This window comes from Pteropus medius, unplaced genomic scaffold (assembly GCF_902729225.1).
Source record: "Pteropus medius unplaced genomic scaffold, Ma_sr-lr_union100, whole genome shotgun sequence".
Classification (NCBI taxonomy): domain Eukaryota; kingdom Metazoa; phylum Chordata; class Mammalia; order Chiroptera; family Pteropodidae; genus Pteropus; species Pteropus medius.
Window position 1 is genome coordinate 2,603,866 of NW_024342473.1, and position 22,894 is coordinate 2,626,759.

Here is a 22,894-nt window from a genome sequence, read left to right on the forward strand (position 1 = left end):
TTAGGGAAATAAAGCAAAAAGAAATACGTAAGCATGTAAGGAAGGAAATGAGTCAGTTTTTGGAGCAGAGGCCTTATTAGACTTTCTTTTTGGTGCAAAATCTACTTGCTTAACTATATCAGATAGTCTACTTGGTCATTCTGGGTCTAATTTTTCCATTTGCAAAATGGGCAGATACCATTTTCTTGTGTATCTATCTATATGCCAATGCTGACTTGGCATTACAGGGATATGGACAGTTGACCAAAAAAGAATTTTGCAGAGAATTTTGGGATGTCAGATGATGGAGGAGAGCTGAGGGTTTCAATAGGAGTTAGATTCTCACCTATCATATGGCTGTCAGTCACATTCCACATCAAAGAGTAAGGAAATTGTTATCATCTAGTTTCTTAGGATCTTTCAATTCTTATACACAAAAGTCTGTCAGTCATGATTTACTGTAGATTCAAAAAGTTCAGAACAAAGATGATTATGAAACTCTAAAAGAGAAGATAGCCTGAGAATACAGGAGATCTCAAAATTGCAATTCCAATAGTACAAAAGCAAATAATGTCAATTAGGAAGAAATGTGGAGGTAATTAAATAGACCGATATATATGACAGGAAAAGTTCTAGTCAGCCTAGATTTCGAAGGAAGTACATTCATTTTTTTCATGCAAAAATTTATTGAACATCTACTATGTATTTGGCACTGGACTAGGGTGATAAGCAAAAATATCAAAATGTTTGTTTATAAAGTTAATGATAAGTTATTACAATGAAGCATAACTGTTTATATAAGAATGACGTACACAAAGTTCTGTTAGCAACAATGTCAGAATGGTGACTTCTATCTGAAGGACTGTGGAAGTGCACTGGAGGTAATAGGAGTTGGGTCTTTGCCAGGGCAAGAAACACACTCCAGACAGAGGAAATGACATCCATAAAAGCAAGGTTGTGAGACAATCTGGGCTATTTGATAGGGATGAGTTACTTATAGCATAGATGTAAGTATGAGAGCACTGGGAGTAGAGGCATATACAGCAGTAAATATAGATTGGGGTCAGCTTGTAAAAATTTGAAAAATATTTAGCTATGCAGTTAGAAAGATAAATCTGGTGTTATCGTGTGGAGTAGAGTGCAGTAAAGGAGACTAGAAGCAGGTGGATCAATTAGGGGGCCAGTGCAATAGGATATGAAAAATATGTTGAGGGCCTGAATCAAGGATTTAAGAGATATTTAGGAAGTAAGAGCTATAGACTTGATGAAAAATTCTGTGTTGGGATAGGATGGCAGGCAGAATTAGAATTGATTGTAAAGTTTCTAACGAGATAATGATCATATCTTAACAGGGCAAGGAATACAAATAGATGAACAGTTTTAGGGAAAAAGAATGAGTTTTATTAGTGACATATACAAGAGATGGAAAAAAGGCTGCAATCAGAAATGTGTTAATAAATAAACCTGTAATAATAGCCTAGGCTAGAATAATACAAAACTCCAAAATGAAAAAAAACAAAACAAAACACTCTTTTATAGTCGACCATGTGAAAAGAATTTTAGAGGTTAAGAAGTACTAAGAAAAACCAACAAAAAAGATGCTTTTAGTTATTCAGAACAAAAAGGTGGTCATGGCAGAGGTATGGCCTACTTTTGAAGTAACATATCTAAGAATCCCATTTCCAGCTTTTTCTTGGTGAGCGACTTTGTGCAAACTTATTTAACTTCTTGGAACCTAAGTTTCCTCATCTATCAATTTCTTCACTGGGTCCTAGTGAGATTAAGTTAAACAATTTATGTGACGTAGTTACATAAGTTTGAATTGCTATTATTTAGTAGTAGTATTAATACTTGAATCTGGAAGTGTACGCCCCATAAGTGGGAAAAACATAAATGAAAAAAATATATATATAGAAAAGTGAAATAAAACAAAAAAGAGGAACAACTTTATCTAATAGTTGCTGTGTTTTTGGCCTCTCCTCTGTGAGGGCTGCTGCCTCAGTAACTGTGCTAAGTGTAGGTGTTTGACACATATTAAAGTCTTGTGATTAGGTCTCAAAATTCCACTATATAAAAGGCAGAATTAGAAGGGAGCAGAAAAGGGAAGGGAGAGAGGGAATTTCTGGAAGTACATATTAGCTGCAAGTTCAGTATAAATCGATAATATTATCTGGATACCTCCCAGAAAACTGATCTGAGTATAGACTACAATATTTAAAATATGTCTGTCTCAAAGATGACAATGGTTTTCCAAACCCTTCTCTGCTTAGGCCATACCACAATGGGCTATCATGCTCAATTCTGGATGTGTTCAGGGTCTCAGCTACAAATTGTATGAAGGTAAGGTGAAGGATAATGTTTAATATGGAAGTGTTTAATGTGGAGAAGAGAAAACATAACACAAATGTGTAGTGTCCCTAGGTCGATCAAGGTTGTTATGTGGAAGAGGTGATGGATTTGTTTTGCATTAGCATACACAGTGGAGAGTCCTATCTAGAATTAGAGTATGAGTTTGATCTCAATTCTACCAGTCATGTGACTTAACGTCTGAATTTTAATTTTCTCATCATTAGTGTAAATCAAAACTTAATAATAATAAACATAGTCTCCTTTACAGGGTTTTCGTGAGGATTTAATGACTTGATGTTTGTGAAAAGTGCTTCATAAATAGCTAAACCCTCCACAAAGATTACAAGCAGCGTCTGGTGGTTTCATAATAGATTCTCAATAAACCTTTGTTGAATTAATGAATAACTGAATGGTTAGCCAAATGAATGGAAAAGTAGCTATTATATCAATATTACATATAACTGTTTTTTACAACCATATAAAAGTGGAAGGGACTTCAGGGTGAGACGTATGGTGACCTCCATCACTGGAGATTGGAAATCAAACATTAGATGACTTCTTTGGTAGGTATGGAGTATTCGTGAGTCATGTGAGAGCTAAGAGTTGGATTAAATAAACGTTTAAAATCTATTCCAACTTTAAATTACTAATTTTATGATGTTTAATTTGGCCTGCGTTCATTCTACAGAAATATGCCCAGTGGAAGGACATGTTGTTATTTGCCTTGTATTATACGGAGAAGCAGCATGATGGAAATGAGAGGGATCTAACCACTTATGTTGTTGTAATTTTGTATGTGATAAAAGGTACCGAACTGGTTAATATAAACACCCATAGATACTTGGATTCTTGGGCCTCCTTAATACCCCACTTATGAAATGATGATACCTATTAGATATATTGTTCTCCAGATGTATAGAATTTTATCTTGCATCCAAAGGGCCCCTTGATAGATTAGCTTAACATCAGAAGGTAGTTCACCTCACACTTTCTTTTTCATCCTATAACTATATCGGATTATTTACTGGTATGAAAATATTTTTCAGTTAATGATTTTATGATTTTATATTTTTTTCAGCTTATCAAGACTTATGATTTTCTACTGGATTCCAGAATAGACTGTAACAGTTTTACAGATTAAAATAATATTTTTCCCATATCCAAACACTTTATGGTCACTTTTGGTATAGGTATGGTAAAAGGTACTTGCATATTTTCTCCCATGATCTCTTGTAAAATGGGTTTCTATCTTATATACCCAACTTAGTCTTATTTATAGGTGGAAAGTATGTGGATGCCTTGGGGTCAGGTGACCCTCTGTTCTCTTGAGAGCTTTCTTGTGATGGAGGATTGCTCTTGACTTTCCACAATATTGTGATGCTGACTGTAGCTTCATTTGCACATAGATCTAACCTATTTTCATTTGGTAAGTGAAGGCATGTGAGTCAGGGGTGAATATAACATTACTCCCTTTTATTTATTGTACGCAGGCTGGCCACGACACCAGGGGCATTGTTGAGCAAGCACCTGAATTCCAGGACAATAGAGAGTTAGAAAATTATCGGGCAAACTAAGGAAAGAAATAACAACATAAGAAAGCTGGTGAGAGATGATAATAATTAGGGACAACACAGCAGTCGCCTAATGTGGTAGATGGGAAAGAGAGTCACTGTGAAGATCTGGGTGGCCTTTTTCCTTTTTACAGTCATTTAAAATCAAACATTACTGTGATGAGTCAAACTGTAGTTCCCCATAATTCATATGTTGAAGTCTTAAGTCCAACTATTTCAGAATAGGGTGTTTACAGAGGTAATCAACTTAAAATGAGGTCATTAGGGTGGGCCCTAATCCAAAATGCTGGTGTCCTTATAAAGAGGGGCAATTTACACCCAGATACACACACAAAGAGAATGCCATGTGAAGATGAAAGCAGAGATCAGGGTGATTCTCCTACAAACCAAGATACAATAAAGATTGTCAGTAAACCACCAGAAGCTACGAGAGAGGTGGGGAGCTGATTCTTTCTCACAGCCCTCGGAAGGAACCAACCCTGATGACACTGATCTCAATTTTCAGTTTCCAGAATTGTGAGACAATAAATTTCTGTTGTTCAAGCCACTCTGTTTGTGGTACTTTGTTACAGCAGCTGTAGCAAACTAATATCACCACTAAGCTGTAAAATAAAAAGGAGCTCAATTATGTTCTAATTCTCCCTTCAAACTTGACTTGGATGCTTTCTAGGATTCAGTTTTCCTGCTGTTTGATGCTTGCTACCTGGTTGGTGCTCCCTGCACATTCTGAGTGTATATACCCTGGGAACTACAGTGGTTTCTTTCCAATAATGGCAGTGAGAGGACATAGATTTAAAACATGAAAGTATGGGTAGATTACACTGAGAAGTAAGACGCTGAACTTGAATTGGAACTTCCTATTGGCTTTCACCTAGTCTGGATCAAGGAGGGAGGATTAGCTATGTTTGTAGGGGTTTGTTTGCATATGTTCATGCCTCAGAAATTGGATGTTCAAAGAATTTATTTTTTGTTTTTTAGTAAAGCTTTAAAAAATATGTCTTTTAAGAAGAAAAAAATGTAGATCAAATAAGAATTGCATGCTTTGGGAATAAATATCGGGTTTATGTGACTATAGTGGTGGCTACAGAATCAGAATGTGTTTCCAGCGATTAGCAGCGTGGACCGAAATCCTCTCGGCAAAATAGACATTTCCCTCCACTACGGTGGATTTGATAACGTTAGGTTCTTTGCTCTGTTCCAGTTTAGTTTCCAGACCAAATGCTTTTAAATATTTATCATCCAGAATGGTTTGAATTTTAATTCTAATTAGAATTACAATTGTTTTCAAACAGGCTTGAAATTAATTTCTAAAGTAAACTTAGTTTCTGAAATGGAATTGTTTCTGCTATTCATAATATAGCAGTTTTCTTTAGCTTTTGGCTAGCATTCAGACAAACAAGCCTCATATTTCTCCTTTTACATTTAGTGAATTTGGTATGTTATTCAGTGTTTTAGTCATAAAAGTACAACGTAAGATCTGAGGGACCTACCACTGAGATGTTACAAAATGTGCAAAAACATTTCCTGCTAAACTGTATTACCAACTCTTAATTGAAAATTTCCATAATGCTACCACTTTTTATTATGTTTAGTATAGAGTTAAAGAACATTACAGAATCTTGCCGTCACTCTGTCTAGGAAACCATGTATCATGGTTGTTGAAAAATTTATTTTTCGACATTTAGTGACAAATTATTTACAGGTTTAAATATACATATTTTAACTTTTTATTTTGAGATAATTGTAGGTTTTTGTGCATCGGTAAGAAGTAGTACAGGAAGAACTTTGTACTCTTTATGAAGTTTGCCCAAGGGTAACATTTTGCAAAACTGTACTAGAATACCACAGCTGGGATACTGACATCTATCCACTCAAGATGCACAACAGTTCCATGACCAGGAAGATCTCTCTCGTTGCCCTTCTATGGCTACACCCATTTTCCTCCTGGCCCCACCTCCTGGCAACCACTAATCTGTTGTCCATTTCTCTGTCATTTTAAGAAGGTTATGTAAGTGAAATCATGTAGTATCTAAGCCCGTGCTTCTCTGGAAAATAGACTTGTTCTGGTTGTTGCATATGTCAATAGTTTGTTCCTTAGCAATATTCCATGGTATGGATGTACCACAGTTTAACTGTTAACCCTTTGAAGGACATCTAGATTACTTCCAGTTTTTTGGCTGTATGAATTAAGTTGCTATAAACATTTGTGTATAGGTCTTTGTGTGAACGTAAGACTTTATTTATCTAGAATAAATGCCCGGGAGCCTAGGAATATAAATGCTAGGTCATATGGTAGTTGTATATTTAGTTTTTTTTTTTTTTTTTTTTTTTTTTAGAAACTATCATTGTTTTCCACAGTGGCTGTACCATTTTCCATTCCTACCATCAATGTATGAGTGATCTAATTTCTCTGCATCCTCGTCAGCATTTAGTGTTGCCACTATCTTATGCTAGCCATTTTGATAGGTGTATAGTGACTTACCTCATTATGGTTTTAATTTGTATAATTTCGATTACTTTAAATTTGTTAAGGTGTGTTTTATGGCCTATCTTGCTGAATAAGCAATATAACAATAGCAACAATGTATTTGATTATGTATGTTTACATACATATATATATATATGTTTATAAGTAAAATGAATGACAGCAATGATAGACTGGAAAAAAAATTAAGACTGTTTTGTCATTATAAGGTCTTATGTAGTGGTATCGTATAATCAAAGTGGACAGAGATTAATTGTAAATAGATATTGAGAACTTTGGGACAAACACAAAAAAAAAGTAAAAAAAAAAAGTGCAACCGGTAATGCTAAGAAACGAGAAAAATAGAACCATAGAATTTTCAGTTAAAATTTCAAAAGGCCAAAAAAGAGTAGAAGACTTTGTTAACGCTTGTTAAGTAGAGCACAGGGTGTTGGAGGTTTATTATTCATAGGTCCTGGAGGACGTACATGGCATGCCCTGAGGGGCCACACAGGAGGTCAAGGCAGAGTATGAGCTGAGAGACAGACAGAACATGGGTGCATGCCTTTATTAGGGTCCATGGGTGTTGTTCAGATTGAGTAATTTCTATTATCCTATATTTATTTCACTGAATCTTTCCTTTGTCCCCTTCATTCTGGTGCTGAGCCCCTCCAGCGAGAGGTTTTTTTTTTGGTTATTGTATTTTTCAGTTCTAAAATTTCCTTTTGGTTCTTCTGATAGCTTCTATTTATTTACGGAGACTTCTATTTCTTTGCTAAGATTCTTTTTTTTTTTTAATTCATTTTAAGGTGTTGGTAAATTGTAATTGCTCATTAAAATATTTGTAGGATGGCTGATTTAAAATCTTTTTCAGGAAATTCTAATATCGCTGACATCTCTGTGTTAGCGTCTATTAATTATCTGTCCTCATTCAGTTTGAGATCTTCCTGATTCTTGATATGATGAGTGATGTTTGATTGAAAACTGGAAAGTCTGGACATTATGTTGTGACACTGGATCTTATTTAGACCTTCTGGTTTAGCTGGATTTTTTTAGCACTACTATTACAAAGATGGGAGAGGCATTGCCTTGTTACTACCAGGTTAGGGATAGAAGTTCAGGCTTCCCACTTAGCCTTCACTGACACTCGGGGAAGGGATTCCTTATTACTTTTGGGTGAGGATGAACATTTAAGCTCTTCCCAAAGTTTTCACAGATAACCCTCCTAGTTGGGAGAATTAGGAGTACCTCATAACTGCTCCTCGAGTGGCTTCCACTGACATCACACTCATAATTTTTGGTGGGTGGTGAAAATTCTGTCTGCTAGGTCTCCTCTGACACCGCACCAGCAGGAAAAAGAGGGATGGGGGTGCCTTACCACTCATGTGGAGTTAAAAGTCCAGGCTCCTATTTTGGTCTTCTCTTACACCACCTATTAGTGTGGGAAGGTTGAAAAACCTCGTTATAGGCTAATGAGGGTAGCAGTCTAACTCCTCACTTGGCCTTTACTGGCATGGGTGGGGGTTGGACCACCATTTTTTTTTTCTGTGGTATTTGGTTGGAGTAAGATTATTATGATCTAAGAGTTTTCTGTCTTATTAGGCTGTCCCTTTCCTGTTCTTTGGCTATAGGACAAGAAGGGGCTTTTTGTTTTTTTTTTTTTTTTTTGTCTGCGTTTCTTAGTATTTCTGGGTTACCAGCTTCTTCAGCAATGTGTCAGATGTATGAGGCAAAATAAAATCCAGTGAACTCACCACTATGTCATTCCTTGGATCCCCATGTCCCAAGGTTGTCTGCCTTTTTCATTTTACATTTCAGAGGCATGTATTTGTTTTATATATAATATCCAGGGCTTTTAGTTGTACTTGATGGGAGGAATAGGAAAAGCAAATCTACTCTATATTCCCAGAAGTGGAAATCTTCTATCACGGCTTTTTAAAAATGATTTTTGAACCGTGTACCTCAGGAAGATGTACTCTCATTCTTGAATTAGTTTTCCCAGTTGCTTCTAAATGTCTTCAACAATATGATGAAGTGAATCATTGTGAAGGTGAAGGGGTTTCTCTCTAATTAAGAGGTCTTGGAAAGTTGAAAGCCTCTCAAATTCCTTTTAATTCAATAAGAGAGGGGCCTAACTATTAGGATCTCTCTTACATAGGTCCCTATTCATCTTTTCACCAGCATCTTTTCTTATGCTCCTCTCCATAGTCTTTTCTCCAGCAGAAAGTCATTTTAGCAGAGCACACATAAGTTTTACACACACACAGAGTTCTGATGATGGTAAGAGATGTGGGTGTGTTTGTGCTTATGACATTTGTATGTGTTTTAGATTACAATTTTGTCCCCTCTTCTACATGCACCATTGTAAGAAAGTCATAATTAAAATGACAGGGATCTATACCTTTCTTTAGGGCTGTATTTTTGCCCTTCTCCAAAAGATGAAAGGTACAATGAGTACACTATAAATGACTGAATGAGCTACAAGTCAATTGCTCTGAACTCTGTATTAATCCCAATTTCAATACAGAACGGAAGATGTCCTATGGTTCATTTAGCTACCAAGTGGTGTAAGCTGTTATTCTGTTATTCTCCAGAATTATAAAGGATTGCAAAACTTGATGTATAAAATACACATAATAAAGTGTTGGGCTGCCAAGCAAAGAAGACACTTCGGTAATTTAAAGATGGTAGCTTTTAGAATGGACTGAAAACTGACTCTTCAGTTCAAAATACAATTGAGACATATGCTCTCCTCCCTTGCCCCAGAATATTTCACTGAACTTCTGAAAGGTGCATTTTGAAAAGCTTTTACAGAGATAAAAACACTAATAAATTTGGAGTAATATGAGCATTTCCAATTTCTGTGTTATTCACCTCCTTATATTAGCTCATTAGTGGGACAGGCAGGGAGAGATCACCGGAATTGAAAGAGGTTAGCAGGGTGCTGTCCGGCTCCAGCATCCAGGGCTCTGTGCTGTGAAGGTATTGAAATTGTGTTTTCACTGAGACCCTGGTGCATTTCAGAATGCTAATTCAGACAACTCATGAGAAAGTGACCCTCAGAGTGACAGTAGGTATGCTACAGGAATGACTAGATTTAAGCTGTTCTCTTGAAGTTCTAATGTTTCAGGAAGTGGGAAAATGGTGAGCTATCAAAGCCAACCTAAACGTGATATGTCTATAAATGGGGGAGGGGGTAGGGGAGAGAGGGAGAATGGTGAGGCAAGACAGTAGAAGCAGCATGATCCAGGGGATAGTGTGTGCCAAGGTTTGGATTTGGTCAGGGAGGTGCTGCAAAGTAGTCTGGGTAAGTCCCCAGCTGGGCCAGTAAACTGTGATCTAAAGAAAGACAGAGGATGCCTACAATAGCCTCTGCTGCTTCTGTCCCACTCACCGGCCAAAAGCAAACTCAAGGGTTGTCTTGTTGGTTGTATTACAGAGTCTGAGCTTGGGTCAGGCAATGCTTTTTTTTTTTTTTTTTTTGCCATTGACTTTCAGTAGCTGCATTTGGTTTAAGCTAAGCATCCTAGCTGGTGCTAAGAACAGAGCCTTGAACCCAAATAATCTGATTCAAAACTAAACCCTTTCACTACAAACTTGGGCTTGTTTCCCCTGTTAATTCTACAAAGCTCTTTTTCCTCATCTTTCAAAGGAGAGATAATGACGTCTCCCTCACAATGTTGTGCAATCATTAAAATAACTCACAGTGCTTGGCACATACTAAAAGATCAATAGTAATCACCAAAAATATTTGTCATCGTTACATTAATTATCTGAGCTAAATTTTTCTGTAACTTATTTCAATTGTGATATTCCAAAGCAAGCCTCAGACTACCATAGCTTGATAATTTGTTGGGTAACAAAGTATGTTATTAAGTACAAGAGCACAAAGGCAGTTACCTTTGTCTGCTCCTTGCTAAACTCCTAGTTAAAAACAGCAAAACTTCTGGATACATGCTCCCTAGATGAGGGGCATGCTAGGATTCCAGTACCGCATACAAATGCTTCTGCTGCAGAAATTTCCTGCCAAATCATCAAAGTTTTAGAAGGCAATACTTTCGGCCAACAAAGTATATAAAAGAGGCATTCTTAGTTTTGGAGGAAAGACTAAGTATAGGTGGGAAGTGGGTGATTAGCAAATGCAGTTGTCGAAAATGTTTAACAAATTAACCACATACTTTTCCCTTTAAGTCAAAGGAGAAAGATGTCATGGTTTAAATAATAATTGAAATGTGCCATTTAGATTTGGAATATCTCACAGTGTCTTGGGGAGATGGGCAGAACCAAGGCTTTTTGCTTTTTTGCCTTTTTGCCTTCCCAGGCTAGACCTGGCTTTGCCATGGGTAGCATTTGAGGATCAGGTCTTCCCCTCATATCCGACTGCCCTAGGACTCAAGCCTCTGACCACAACAGGAGGTCTGCCAGGACTTAGGTGGGGACCCCTCCACTACAGCTGCTGGCCTGGACAACTACTGGCATAGACTCATTTATCCCAGAAACTGCAGTGATTTATTCCATGCACTTGTTCTCTTCATCCCCGTGGACTTTGCCTCTCTCCTAGTCCTCAGACCCCCCTTCCCCATGGTCAGCAATAAGAGCACTTAGGTTGCTTTCCATAATTTGCATTATGCCCTGAACAAAACCGCTTAGCAGTGCTTGAAGCACACACTGTAAAGGAATTTAGGGATATGTTAATGCAGAAGCCCATAACCAGAAGCTGAGAAGATTCATAATCAAATTGAAATAAATCTGCAGAGACTCCTTAAAGAACAAAACACATAGGAAAAGGATGATTGCTAGGAAAACTGCTTTGCAAATGAGTGGTACGGCTGCTGAATCTTTGAAAAGACAGTAGTTCTTTCAGAGAGACACAAATGCATGCCCTAACCACATATTAGTCAGCCCAAATGATTGGCCGATGAATGATAGCGCCGCATGTGCAATCTCTCTCAGAAGAGTTTCAGGAAGGATTCAGGTTTGAATGCTGATGTGGAAAGTAAATAAAATGTTCCAATTTGCTCTTCCCTCTCCCTCTTCAACCAACTGCCCCCTGGCCCATCTCCCGAATTTGTATTCTCCCCTGCTTGCTTCGCCTACATCAATAGCCTTGAACAGAACAGATTTGCTAGGTGACACACGATTCTATCCCATTTTCATCCTAAAAGACCGAATTAGTATATCAATGAATGTCATTTCTGTGTGATGACAAGTATGATTTATAAGTTAAGATTTCAAGGTAAAAAGGAACATAAAAAGCTAAATAATTTTGAATATGTTCATATGAATTGTTTAAAGATATCCACCTATACTCTATTAAACAGTTAGATCCATTGAAGATTATGATGTACTATGTTATAATAGTCAATGAAATTTAAAAGTAGCGTTACTTCTCACGAAAATTCACAGGACCATGATTATATGCTACAGTATTTCTTGCATTACTTTTAAAATACAAAATTTCATTTATCTCATTTAGTCTCAAATCAGCGATCTGGAGGCATATCAGAATAAGACAGTACTTTTTGTTATACCAGATTAAATTCTGATCTTAGTGCACAATTTAGACTTTGTAAATAAAGAGCAAGCAACTTTTCCTCTAAGTTGCAGACAAAGTGTTGCTTAACTGTTTCTCTTAACTGATTTTCTGGTGAGAAGAAATAGGAATGTTCCAATTTAGCAGTTGGTACATTTTTTTAAAAGACTTTATTCTAAAGACTCCTTTTACTATTTATCTTCAGGCCTAGTTTATACAGTTTCAATGGGCCTTAGACTGCAATGCTAAGAAACACAAAATCATAGACTCCAAAGGTGGTAAGGATATGAACACATATTTCTTGGGAGGTTGTGACTTGCCTGAGGTCCCATGAGCGGGAGCTGAATTACAGTCAAAGATTTACAGATTTAGGCTCTGCATTGTTTCTGGTTATAGATAGCAAACTAAGGAACAGAGGGAGAGGATCCTATATAGGTGGATTACAAAGGCAGACTAAATAAAAAATTCCTTAGTGACTTCTTTGGCTCAGATGAAAAGAACTTTATTTTGAGAATTAAAGACCGACAACTTGGGCTAGTTTATGGCCAAATTCCAGTTTGGTTGGAGGTCACAGTAATTCTCCATTTGACTTAACACCTGAATGCTCATCTATACATAAAATAATGTTCGTCAGTCAGGCTTTTTTAGGCAGCACAATGTATGGGCTTCTAGAGAGAATGAGTTTAGGACGTAGGTCCAGATCAAATCCTGGCTCTACCACTTGCTGGCTGTGTGACTTTAGGCAAACTGCTAAACTTCTCCGTTTAATAAGTTACATCTTTTACCTCGTGAGAATGAGTGGGTTGGTATATGTAAAGTGAAAAGGAGAGTACTGGCACATATTAAGAGCTCAGCAAACATTAACACTTATTCTTTCAGTTTGATAGTCTGGCTTTCAAAAGACCCATTCATTCAGAGCTGAGGGAGGACTAAGAATCTTCCAGTTCAATATCTTTATCTTACAGATGAGAAAACTTAGGCCTAGAGAAAGGAAATGGCTTCTGAGTTAATCGTGGCAGACCAGGTCTCCAAATTATTATTAGTTCAGGGTGCCTTTTTTTTTGTTATTGTTGTACTACCTTCTCTTTACATAAGCCTTTGTCCTTCTGAATAGAACTGAATCTGACATCCACTGCCACCACCTGAGGTCCAAGTTCAAGCCATCCAACCTGGAGTTCAAGCCATCCAACCTGGAGTTCAAGCCATCCAATCTTGGGTTCAAGTCCCACAATTACTCTCCCGTATCATTTCAATAACTTACTAACTAATCTCCTTGATTCTACCCCTGCCTCCTTCAATCTGTTCTCAGTTTGGCAGCTTAGACTGTTTTCTTGTTTGAAAAAGTGTTATGTCTTCTGCTCTCTCACTTCATTTCCTATTACTCTTGTTCATTCTACTCTAGTCAACCCTGCGCTCCTTGCAGTTCCTTGTACATGTCAGGCACACTCCAATTTCTGGGTTTTGCATTTGCTGTTTCCTTTACTTGGCATGATTTTCACCAGATATTTCCATGGTTTGCATTTCTTTCAGATTTTCCTTCAAACTTCACTTCAGTAAATCCTGCCCTGATTATTCTATTGCAGTTGCAATCATTTGGCACGTTCCATTTTCTTTTTTGCCGCCTCCACTCATGGCATTTATTACTTATAACATGTGCCATATTTCTTCAGGTAGTTTATTGTCTACTTTTCTCTAGTAGAAAGCAAACATCAGAGGGCACTGCTTTTAACAAGCTAGAGGAGGTGCCAGGTAACAACCCAGAGGAGGTGCCAGGTGCCATGTTTGATGAATATACAAATGAGCTGTGCGTTAACAGGACATGTGGGGCATTCAAAAGGGTGTGTTTTCTCAGGTATTTTTGTTATAGACTATAACTAAGCAAAGTGTGATAATTTTAAAGACTCCTGCTGTGATTTGGGACTTGATAACACAAGAAAATTTACTTTTTTTTTTTTTTTGATGTAACCGGCTTAATTTTATATACACACGACTAAACCAACATACATATATCTTTTTTGAGTTAATTACTGGAAAGAAAATAGTACTCTAGAAAGCCAAACCAAAACAAAGCCAATTTCCTAAAACCCTATAAAGAATGTATTTTAGTTCTAGTGAATTAGAAAAAAACACAATTATCTCATACTTTTTCTTTCTGGGTTCTTAGAGAAATCGCAAAGAAAACAAAATAATAGACAGGAGGTCAGCACTCATGAATCAGATTTCATCTTGATAGGCTTTTTATAGACCTATAACAAAGTGGAGCCCTGAAAATTGGGTTAGGTAATGGGGATTCTGACAGTTCCTATAACTACGTGAAACTAGGAGGTGCTGCTATAATTCTGCTGCTTCTGATGAAAATTTCAAGTGTTTTCATTAGGTACAACAGCTGTTTCTATTACAGATAACAGATCTCAGAGGTGGTGATGCTGATATCAACTTCTAGTGGGCTCAGAACACAGTGTAGCTTGTACAATTAGTTTTTTTTTTAAATTATTTTTTTTTTCTGCACACACAAATTAACTCTGTAGCAATAAAAGGAAATTACTTACTTGCTATCGGAATTGTCTGAAAGTGATAGGATCATCCTTTCTGAGTTACATTAACCAAATTAAAAGCCCTTGGGAAAAATTTGGCACCCTGTTCCTTCCCATTCACATCTTCCTAAAGACCTCTCAGGGGCTTCCATTTAGAAAGTTAGGATCATTACCAGTGCTTTTAATTTGGAAAGACTGGCTGCTCACCAGTGAGTCTTTCTAGACACCCAATGGTTGGGTAGAGTGGCTCTGTAGAGTTCCAATCACAGTGGCCTTGACTTGACTATCCCTTTGACTCCTACAAGCTTGCAAGTAAGTTTTCCAGGGCAGACACAGTAAGTTTTCCCAGCTCTGCTGCGGAAGCTTGTCTTAAAGACAGACACTATCATTTCATTCTCTCACTGAATGCACATCTCTTCCATGGGGAAGTGAAATCTATTCCTCCAACCCTGTGAATCTGGGCTTCCCTGTGACTGGTTTGACCAACAGGTGTGGTGGAAGTTGCTCTGCCAGTTCTGGGTCTCACCTTTAAGAGAATCCATGAATTCCACTTTCTTTCTCTTGAAATGCTTCCTCTCGGAACCCAGCCTAAGTCACATTATGGACTCCAGTCAACTCTCTCAGCTGACTGGTGTCAACTGTCAGCCATGTGAGTGAGCCATCCTGGAGTCAAGTCCATTTTACTTTCAAATTACTACAGCCCCAGGCACAGAAGCCATCTGATTGAATGGCATGGGGGACACTAAACGAGAACCACCTGGCTGAGACTGGTCAATCCATAGAACTGTGAGAGACAATATTGAATTGTTGTTCTCAACCACTATATATTAGGGTTGGTTTGTAACACAGCAATAAAAAACCGAGATAGAGGTGAAATGGGAAGACACAGGCTAAGTGCTCCTATGAATGTGGGCATCAAAAAACTAGCTTAGAGTGAGGTGGTATTGCTGGTTACTTACAAGATGTAGACAGATATAGATAAATGTCTGTCTTCAACCTTTCGGCTGGCCATTGAAATTTCATAATTGGACTACTGTTCTATTCTCACTTAGATTTATAAATAGACATTACCATGCAAATGATATTTGCATACCGTAAAAACACAAATGGTATTACAATACTGCACAAATGCAAATATTTCTGGGAAGAGAACTGCTCTAAACCAAGGTACAGCAAACTTTTTCTGTATAAAGACAGATAGTAAATATTTTAAGCTTCGTAAGCTATTCAAACTTTGTGGTTTACAAACATAGTGGTTGGCCAATTTCGAGCTGAGGGCTGTAGTTTGCTGACCCTTGTTCTAAACAATTATTTCTATATCCAACAGAATTATTTGATTATATTGCTTGACTCTCATCAGCATTGGATTTGGTTTACCTCAAACTCCTATCCCTCTTGCCATTCCTTCTTAGTGTCCTTTGTAGGGTTCTCCTCCTAAGATTGAAATGTGCTCCTCGAGGATCTTGTCTTGTTCTATGCTCTTTCTCAGCCAAATCACCCACTCAAATGATTTCAGTTAATACTAATTTGGCAATGACTAATAAGTCTCTATCTATGTTCAGTCTTTTATCCAGAACTCTAGAACCCTTGAATATCTCGTCAGCACTGTACATTCAATGTACTTTTGTGCCAGTTATTAGCCTGTAGTCTCTCAACTCCAAACCCACCCTTCTATAATTAGTTCTTTGATGCTGGGGCCAAAACTCTGCAAACCCTATTCCTGTTTTGCCAGTTCTTAGTCTCTCATCAATAGAGCAATAGAGGAACACTCCAATGCCAAAAAACAAAGGAGGGACTTGCTGCTTCCTGTTTATTTGCTGCTGACTTCCTGTCTATTTGGAGTGCCTGTGAGAGTGTCTTCAGCAAATCTTCTTTCCTCCAGAAATGTTATTTTTTTTTTTTGTAGTAGCAGTTGAATTTAGTTCTTCAAAAAGTCGCAGAATTACCTCTATTACCACTCTCTCCCTCTTCTCATCCTCGCTGTCAGCACCAGTAGGTTAGTGCCTTCTCCTCAGAAGTTGGGATCTCACATCTTCAGGACCCCTCCTCCGAGCTCAGAGATACTAGCAGCAGCTAAGCAGCACCTCCTAGTCGAGGAGGCTGAGTGCTGGCCCTGCATGGCCCTTCTCCAAATTTCTGTTTTAGTGATTCCAACTTCTTCTCTTTGATTTCCCAGGCTTACTGGATGGCAGATGCTTCCTTTAATTAGTTGCTTTGTGATAAATTATTGTTCTTTGCTTTTCCAGTTACCCAGTTTATAATTTCATACCCAGTTAACTGTTCTTTATTTTAAATTCCCTTTCAAATATCTGACTTGGTTTCTGTCTCCTGACTGGATTCTAAAGGAGTTCATATTCTTTACCAAAAGCTGCTCCTCCAACAGTGTTTCCTTCCTTAGTACATGGCACCAGCAAACCTCTGCTTATCTCCTGCCCAATGGCTCAAGCCAAATATCTGGGCGTCGTTCTTAATGCTTTCTGTTCTCTAAACTCCCATATGCAACCAGTGAACTACAAGGCCTGTTGATTTGGCTTCCTGAATATTTCTTATATTTGTCTGCTTCTGTTCATCTCTGTGTCCTCCACTGTAGATCAAGCCACCACCTTGTAACTGACCTCCCCACATTCTGTAGCCCCTCAATCTGTTCTCCCGCTACGACCTTGGAGATGTCTCAAACACATTTTCCAGTTAAGTACTTTCTGAAAGAGTTCAAATTCTTAACATAATTTATAAGTCCTTCTGTGATTTGACTTCTCCTGCCTCTGCAGTTCATTTTCAAATATGTTTTTTGCACCTTTGTCATTTTCATATGTACCCTGCTTTCTTTGCATTCTTGGTACAAACTGTTCCCTCTGTTTAGAAATCTCCCTTTTCATCTGGCTACATATCCTTTAAATGTAATATAAATATCACTTTCTCAGAGATAGTTTTTCTGACCTCCCAGACCAATTATATCCCCCTATTTGTCTCCACAGGTCACTGAACATCTACTTTTTTCACGGTAATATTCAGTAAACCTATAAGTAACTGTTTAACAACTGTCTTCTTTCCTGGATGGTAAGGCCTATACAGCCAAGGGCTGTGTGTCTTGCCCGGCAAAATATCTGTGACATCTAGTGTTCTTTCTGGCGTAGTAAATAGTCAACAAATATTTGCTTAGTTCAGCTGATTTCCATTTTATGCATTTATCATAGGGCCTCTAAATTGATTACAGAAGACACACATTTCCACACATATACCAGAATCCCTCATGGCTGACTGTTATCTCTTAAACTGAAGGCTTCTTTGGTTTGCTTCTCTCACATCTCCTGACACAAGTTCTCCCTTTGTGGGTTCTTACAGTAATTGGAGGAGACTGAGTGGGGAGTAGATTGATCAGAATTTATTAACTTTAGCTGGATTGGGGACTCAATATTATTCACTCCTATGTTGTCTCTGGGCCCTGTAGTATCCCACATGTCTTCTGACTACCTGGGGCCAGGTACATCCTGGTGCTTGTTTTGTTTAAACTCTGGCAGCCAATGAAGGGATGTTTCTCTACTTCTAAAACCAATATGTTACTCTTCCTCACAAAAATATCAATGTGCTAGTTCCTCTGTAGTTCCCTGGAATGTAGCCATTTTTTTTTTTTTTCTCAAGTGACAAAAAATGGGCAAAGGGGTTAGGGAGTGGACTAGAACACTAATGAAAGGGCTTTTAAAAAAATCTATAATAACCAATAAGGAAGAAGCAGATAATAAAAATAGAATATGAGAATGAACATGATAAGAAGACCCCTGAAAGCATATGACCACAGCCTGTTGGAAAAGAAGCAGACCTGAGGGAATAGGTTAGAAAATCCATATTTGATTTTGGTCACACTTCCAGAGAGAGAGCGAGAGAGCGAGAGAGCGAGCGAGAGAGCGAGAGAGCTGCATTTATTAAAAAAAAGAAAACAAATAATAAAACAACCTAAAAAACTTTTTCTTTTTATCTTCTAAACAGATTTGACCTAAGATGAACATTTTCTTTGAGAATAACATATCTTTTTCCTTCAGTTGAAAGTTTTACCTTTTGAATTGTATTCCACACACGTTCTTTATCGTTTCTTCTTCCTTCAAGGGTGTCCATAGCATCTGCCATTAGTGACTGCAGCTGTGGCACCAAGATAAAAATTATCAGTGTGGAATTCACACAGAAATAACTTCTCTAAATACACAGATTAAAACCTAATTAAAAAATCATTTGTACGCTGATGATTTTATTACTCATCTTTCCGACAATGAACATTGCTACCTCATCTTTGCTTCAGTCATTACTGAGAATTATTGCAGATATAAAATATTGAGACAATGAAAAGATTCTTCTTGAAAATTTGTAGAAAATATATAGGTTTTAATGTAGTAAGTGTTGATGTTTTATTAAAACAGATTTGGGTTGTAAGGAATGAAGACAGTAGTTAATTCTCTCAGGAAATGGCATGTAGTACATGACTGTATTTTAGTATTTTTCTCCTGAGGCTAATGTATCACATAACTTTAGGCATCATGCAAAAGCTCACCAGAGGACGATTCTAAAACTGTGCTGTTTTATTGGCTCTTAAAGGATGTAGCTCATTTAATTTTTTACTATTCTTTGCTTCTCTAAAACTTCAAAATAATCAAGTTTTCTTTTTTGATTCCATTCAAAGGCAAGTTTAAAAAATTCCACTCTTTGCCATTTTCCAATTTAAAACAGTCCTATACACATGCTGCATATGCGGCTGCAAAGTAATGAAGCCATGTGACAGTCAAAGCTAAAAAAAGAAAGTTCTGTGAAAAAGAACAAATGCCAGTTCAGTTCACTGTGGTATCAAACAGTATGAACCCTTAGATAATCTTTCTGTACTTTAGACATTGCAGAGCTTAAGCAGAAAGGCAGAGAGTTGAGTCACTCACAACTCTTCTATTGAGCAGCTACTGTTTATAAAGCACCGTAAAAGGTATTACTAGGATTTATTTTCTAGGTTAACTCATGCTTGGAAGTTGAAAAGTAAAATCTATTACTCAATAGTGGTAAAATCTTGCAAGGTACATGATTTTAAAATATTTGGCCTGTACACATACACCTATGTACATTAAAAATTTTTTCTAGTAGGCATATAAATTATGAAAATATCCCATTAAATCCTATTTTCCAGGGTTTGAGATGGTAGAATATTGCACTAACATGTTAGGAAGGGATGTCAATAAGACTAGTTTGGCACTCTGTCTATATTTTGAAATATAAGTATTACCAGAAAAAAGAAAGCCGTAGATGTGTGGTTAAGAAGACCTAAGTGCAGAAAAAAAGTCCCTTATATTTTTCATTTAAATCTTACATGTGCTTTTCAGGAAGACAGGATCAACATTGTGCCGGCTTCTTAAATTAATATTTTCTTTACTTCCTCTTATCTCCGAGGAGCATTAATCATCTAAAATTGGCTATAATATGCACTTTGAAAGCTCCAACCTTACTGCACTCCTGAATGCCTTATGAATGATAGGATAAACACTTAGCCTTTTAGAAGGCGTTCCACTGCACACAACTGTAAAGGTTTTGAAAGTATTACTGCCAGTTTTGACCTAGTAATTCCTTGATTAATAGCCTCCTCCCCTCCCCCCATAGTTGTAAGCTTTAGTAAGCATAGTTTTATTATTTAGCTAGTCAGACCACTTTACATGCTTACTTTGAATATCAGTATTTATTTAATAAACTTTTACAGGTTCAGACGAACATTATAAATGTTAACAGTTCATGTCTTGATTAATTTGTTATAACTTTAAAAACTCAGAGGGAGGGTTTCTTTACTTATCTGAAAATTACAGGTGATCAGTTTGGGCTGTTCTCATTTTTGCTATGTGCATTCAATTCAGATCTATATTTAGTTTTAACTACTTTCAATTAAAGCCTCTAAGTAAAGAGCCCTTCCCTGCAACACATTAGAACATCCGTATAGAGTATGTATTTCCTTTCTTTGAATGGCCAGCACATTGTAAAGAAATTGTTTTTCAAACAAGGTGCTATCATTTCTAATATTAAGTATGGTTGTAATATACAAATCTGTTTGAAGATGATTTGCAATATTCCTTCAACTAGTTTTTGGCTGGCTCCGTTTAACTGGTCAATTCAGTTTAAAAACACAGTCGTTTTGGCTAACTACATTTTCCCCTCAAATAAAATGGCTGTTTTATACTAATGTACTAGAGTGTGTGAGTGAGTGAGTGAGTGAGTGTGTGTGTGTGTGTGTTTGTGTATGGTACTGCCAACATATATATGACACTGGAAATGAATAAGAAACCTCTAAAGACTATTTTGTAGGCTTGGTTTTCTATACCGCAATTACTCTTTTGCCTCTCACTTTTCTATAGGAAAAAAATCATATATTAACATATGTTGGAGTTTAAGAAACAATTTCTTAAAATTTAACTTAAAAAAAACTTGACACACGATGTGAATAATCAGCCCTTCTCCATGTTTTAACACATCACATAGTTCTTGATATAAAAAATGGAGGCTAATTAATATGAGCAAATAAAAAAAGACACGCTCACTTTCTACCTTTCCCAATTTCTTCATTAGAATGCTTCATGAGAGTTAGAGAGTTTGCCCTCAGACTACATTTGTTATGACAAATTTCTTTCAGACCATATCACTATTCTGTTGGCTCAGGGCCTACGAAAGGCTAAAACAAAGAAAAACAAATACTTACCAATTCTGCCTCCTGTTGACTGATGTCCTGTAGATAGGGAATGGTTGCTAGCTCCGCCATTACTTGATTGATCACCTGGGCCTGCTCCTTTACTCTCTGCAATCGGCTGAGGAGGCTGGCGTATTGCAACTTCTCCATCACACCTGAACACGCGCAGAAACTCCCCTACTCTCCCAGTAAAAGGAAATATTTTAGAACAAAACCACAGACATAGATAGACCTTTCTCTGGGGATTGAAGTCAGAGTTTGTTATAATATATTTACTTCCTTTTAAGCAATGGTATCTAGTACAAACAAATGTTTCCTTCTGTCATTTTAGAGAATTATCTGTACCCTTTCTTCAAATAGACGAATGCATGTGAAAAGGAACACTTTGCAGGACTGCCAAGAAGAATTTGCAAGTGGCTCTGCATAAAGAAGTTGGGCCGAGGGAAGAGAGGGGTCTGAAATCACCACGCTCCCAGTGGCGATTCCACAGAGCTGTGTCTGTTTAGAGTGGGGGTACTTTATTTACATCGCCAAGGCATTATAAGAATGAAGAGTGGCCCACCATCTTGTTTATATAAAAGAATATTTTTTATGCAAGTTGAATCCTGAAAAATATTATGCATATTAAATTCTGTTTACCCCTATGGCTTACATATCAAATCTTAGCTCTGTTTTTATTTTTAGTTCTCATTGGATGGCATTAAACTCCGGCTCCTATCTCGTGGTATTATAGCATTTTATTCTGACTCCTAGGACCATCCCAGCAACTGACATGATCCATCTTGAAATAGATCATTTTGTAACCGCCAATCACCATGAATCTATCGGCTTTCTTAAAATGGGACATGCTTATAATACGGTGGCCCATTTATGTGTTTGCTGCTGCCGGTAATAAAAGGTAAACTTTTTAGCTTCTCTAAAAAGTTTAATACAAATTGTAATGCTTGATATGAGAGGCAAAATTTATCATAAATATTTTACATTTATATTTAGAAAAAAAGTATTTCTGATGAAAGGAAACCTCCAAGGGTTAAAAGAAAAGCCCAAATTTTTACTGTTTGAAGGGTGATGAGAAATTAGAAGTCACAAGAGGATTTAGTTTGGCAATTACATTGCCAAACTAAAAAGGAAGAGAAGATTTGATGACCAGCATCCCTTCATGGCACGATTCCTCCTGGACCACCTGCAACAGAATCACTAGGCTTGTTTGTTAACTACATAGAGTCCTGGACCTTACTCAGTGAATCACAGTCTTTTGATATGTGCCTTTAGAAATATGGATTTTAGCTAGGTACTCCCCCAAATATTCTAACAAACAAAAGATAAAGAACAAATCACTACCTCGAAGCTTAGTATCTGAGTAAGGACTATTTTAGTTCATGCATGCTTGAAGAACAGATTCCCTCCTGCTCCCCAGAAATTAGAGAAGGCAAACATAATTTTTCTTTCTTAAAATAGAATCTCTTCTAAAGAGGAAAATTATTAGAAACGAGCATCTGAATTTCAACTTGAATTTAGAAAGCAGTTCTTTCTGAGATATCATACTCATATTTTGATTGACACCAACCTTCAGAAGTTAGCACTTTTCTAGAATCTTGGTAATAAAGAAAGGTTGGGTGCCATGGCATTGTATTTGCTGCATTTCTCCCTAGCAGCTACACATGCCATTTGACTAATGTCCCTCTATCCCTGATAATTTGTTCTCTCAGATTAATCATTTAGCTGCAAATTTATAAACCTATAGGAGCGATGCTTGCAAATTGTGAA

At 37.2% G+C, this 22,894-nt stretch overlaps 1 protein-coding gene across 4 annotated transcripts in view; it reads right to left on the reverse strand.

Moving 5' to 3' along the window:
• Positions 1-22,894, reverse strand: part of SPATA16 (spermatogenesis associated 16) — a 224,298-nt gene that overhangs the window by 16,003 nt on the left and 185,401 nt on the right. For all 4 annotated transcript variants that reach the window (XM_039865074.1, XM_039865071.1, XM_039865072.1 and 1 more), the window contains 2 exons: positions 21,140-21,304; positions 18,481-18,564 (listed from right to left, as the gene is read on the reverse strand). In XM_039865074.1, coding sequence (XP_039721008.1) covers positions 18,481-18,564; positions 21,140-21,304 — 249 coding nt within the window. The remainder of the gene's footprint in view (positions 1-18,480; positions 18,565-21,139; positions 21,305-22,894) is intronic.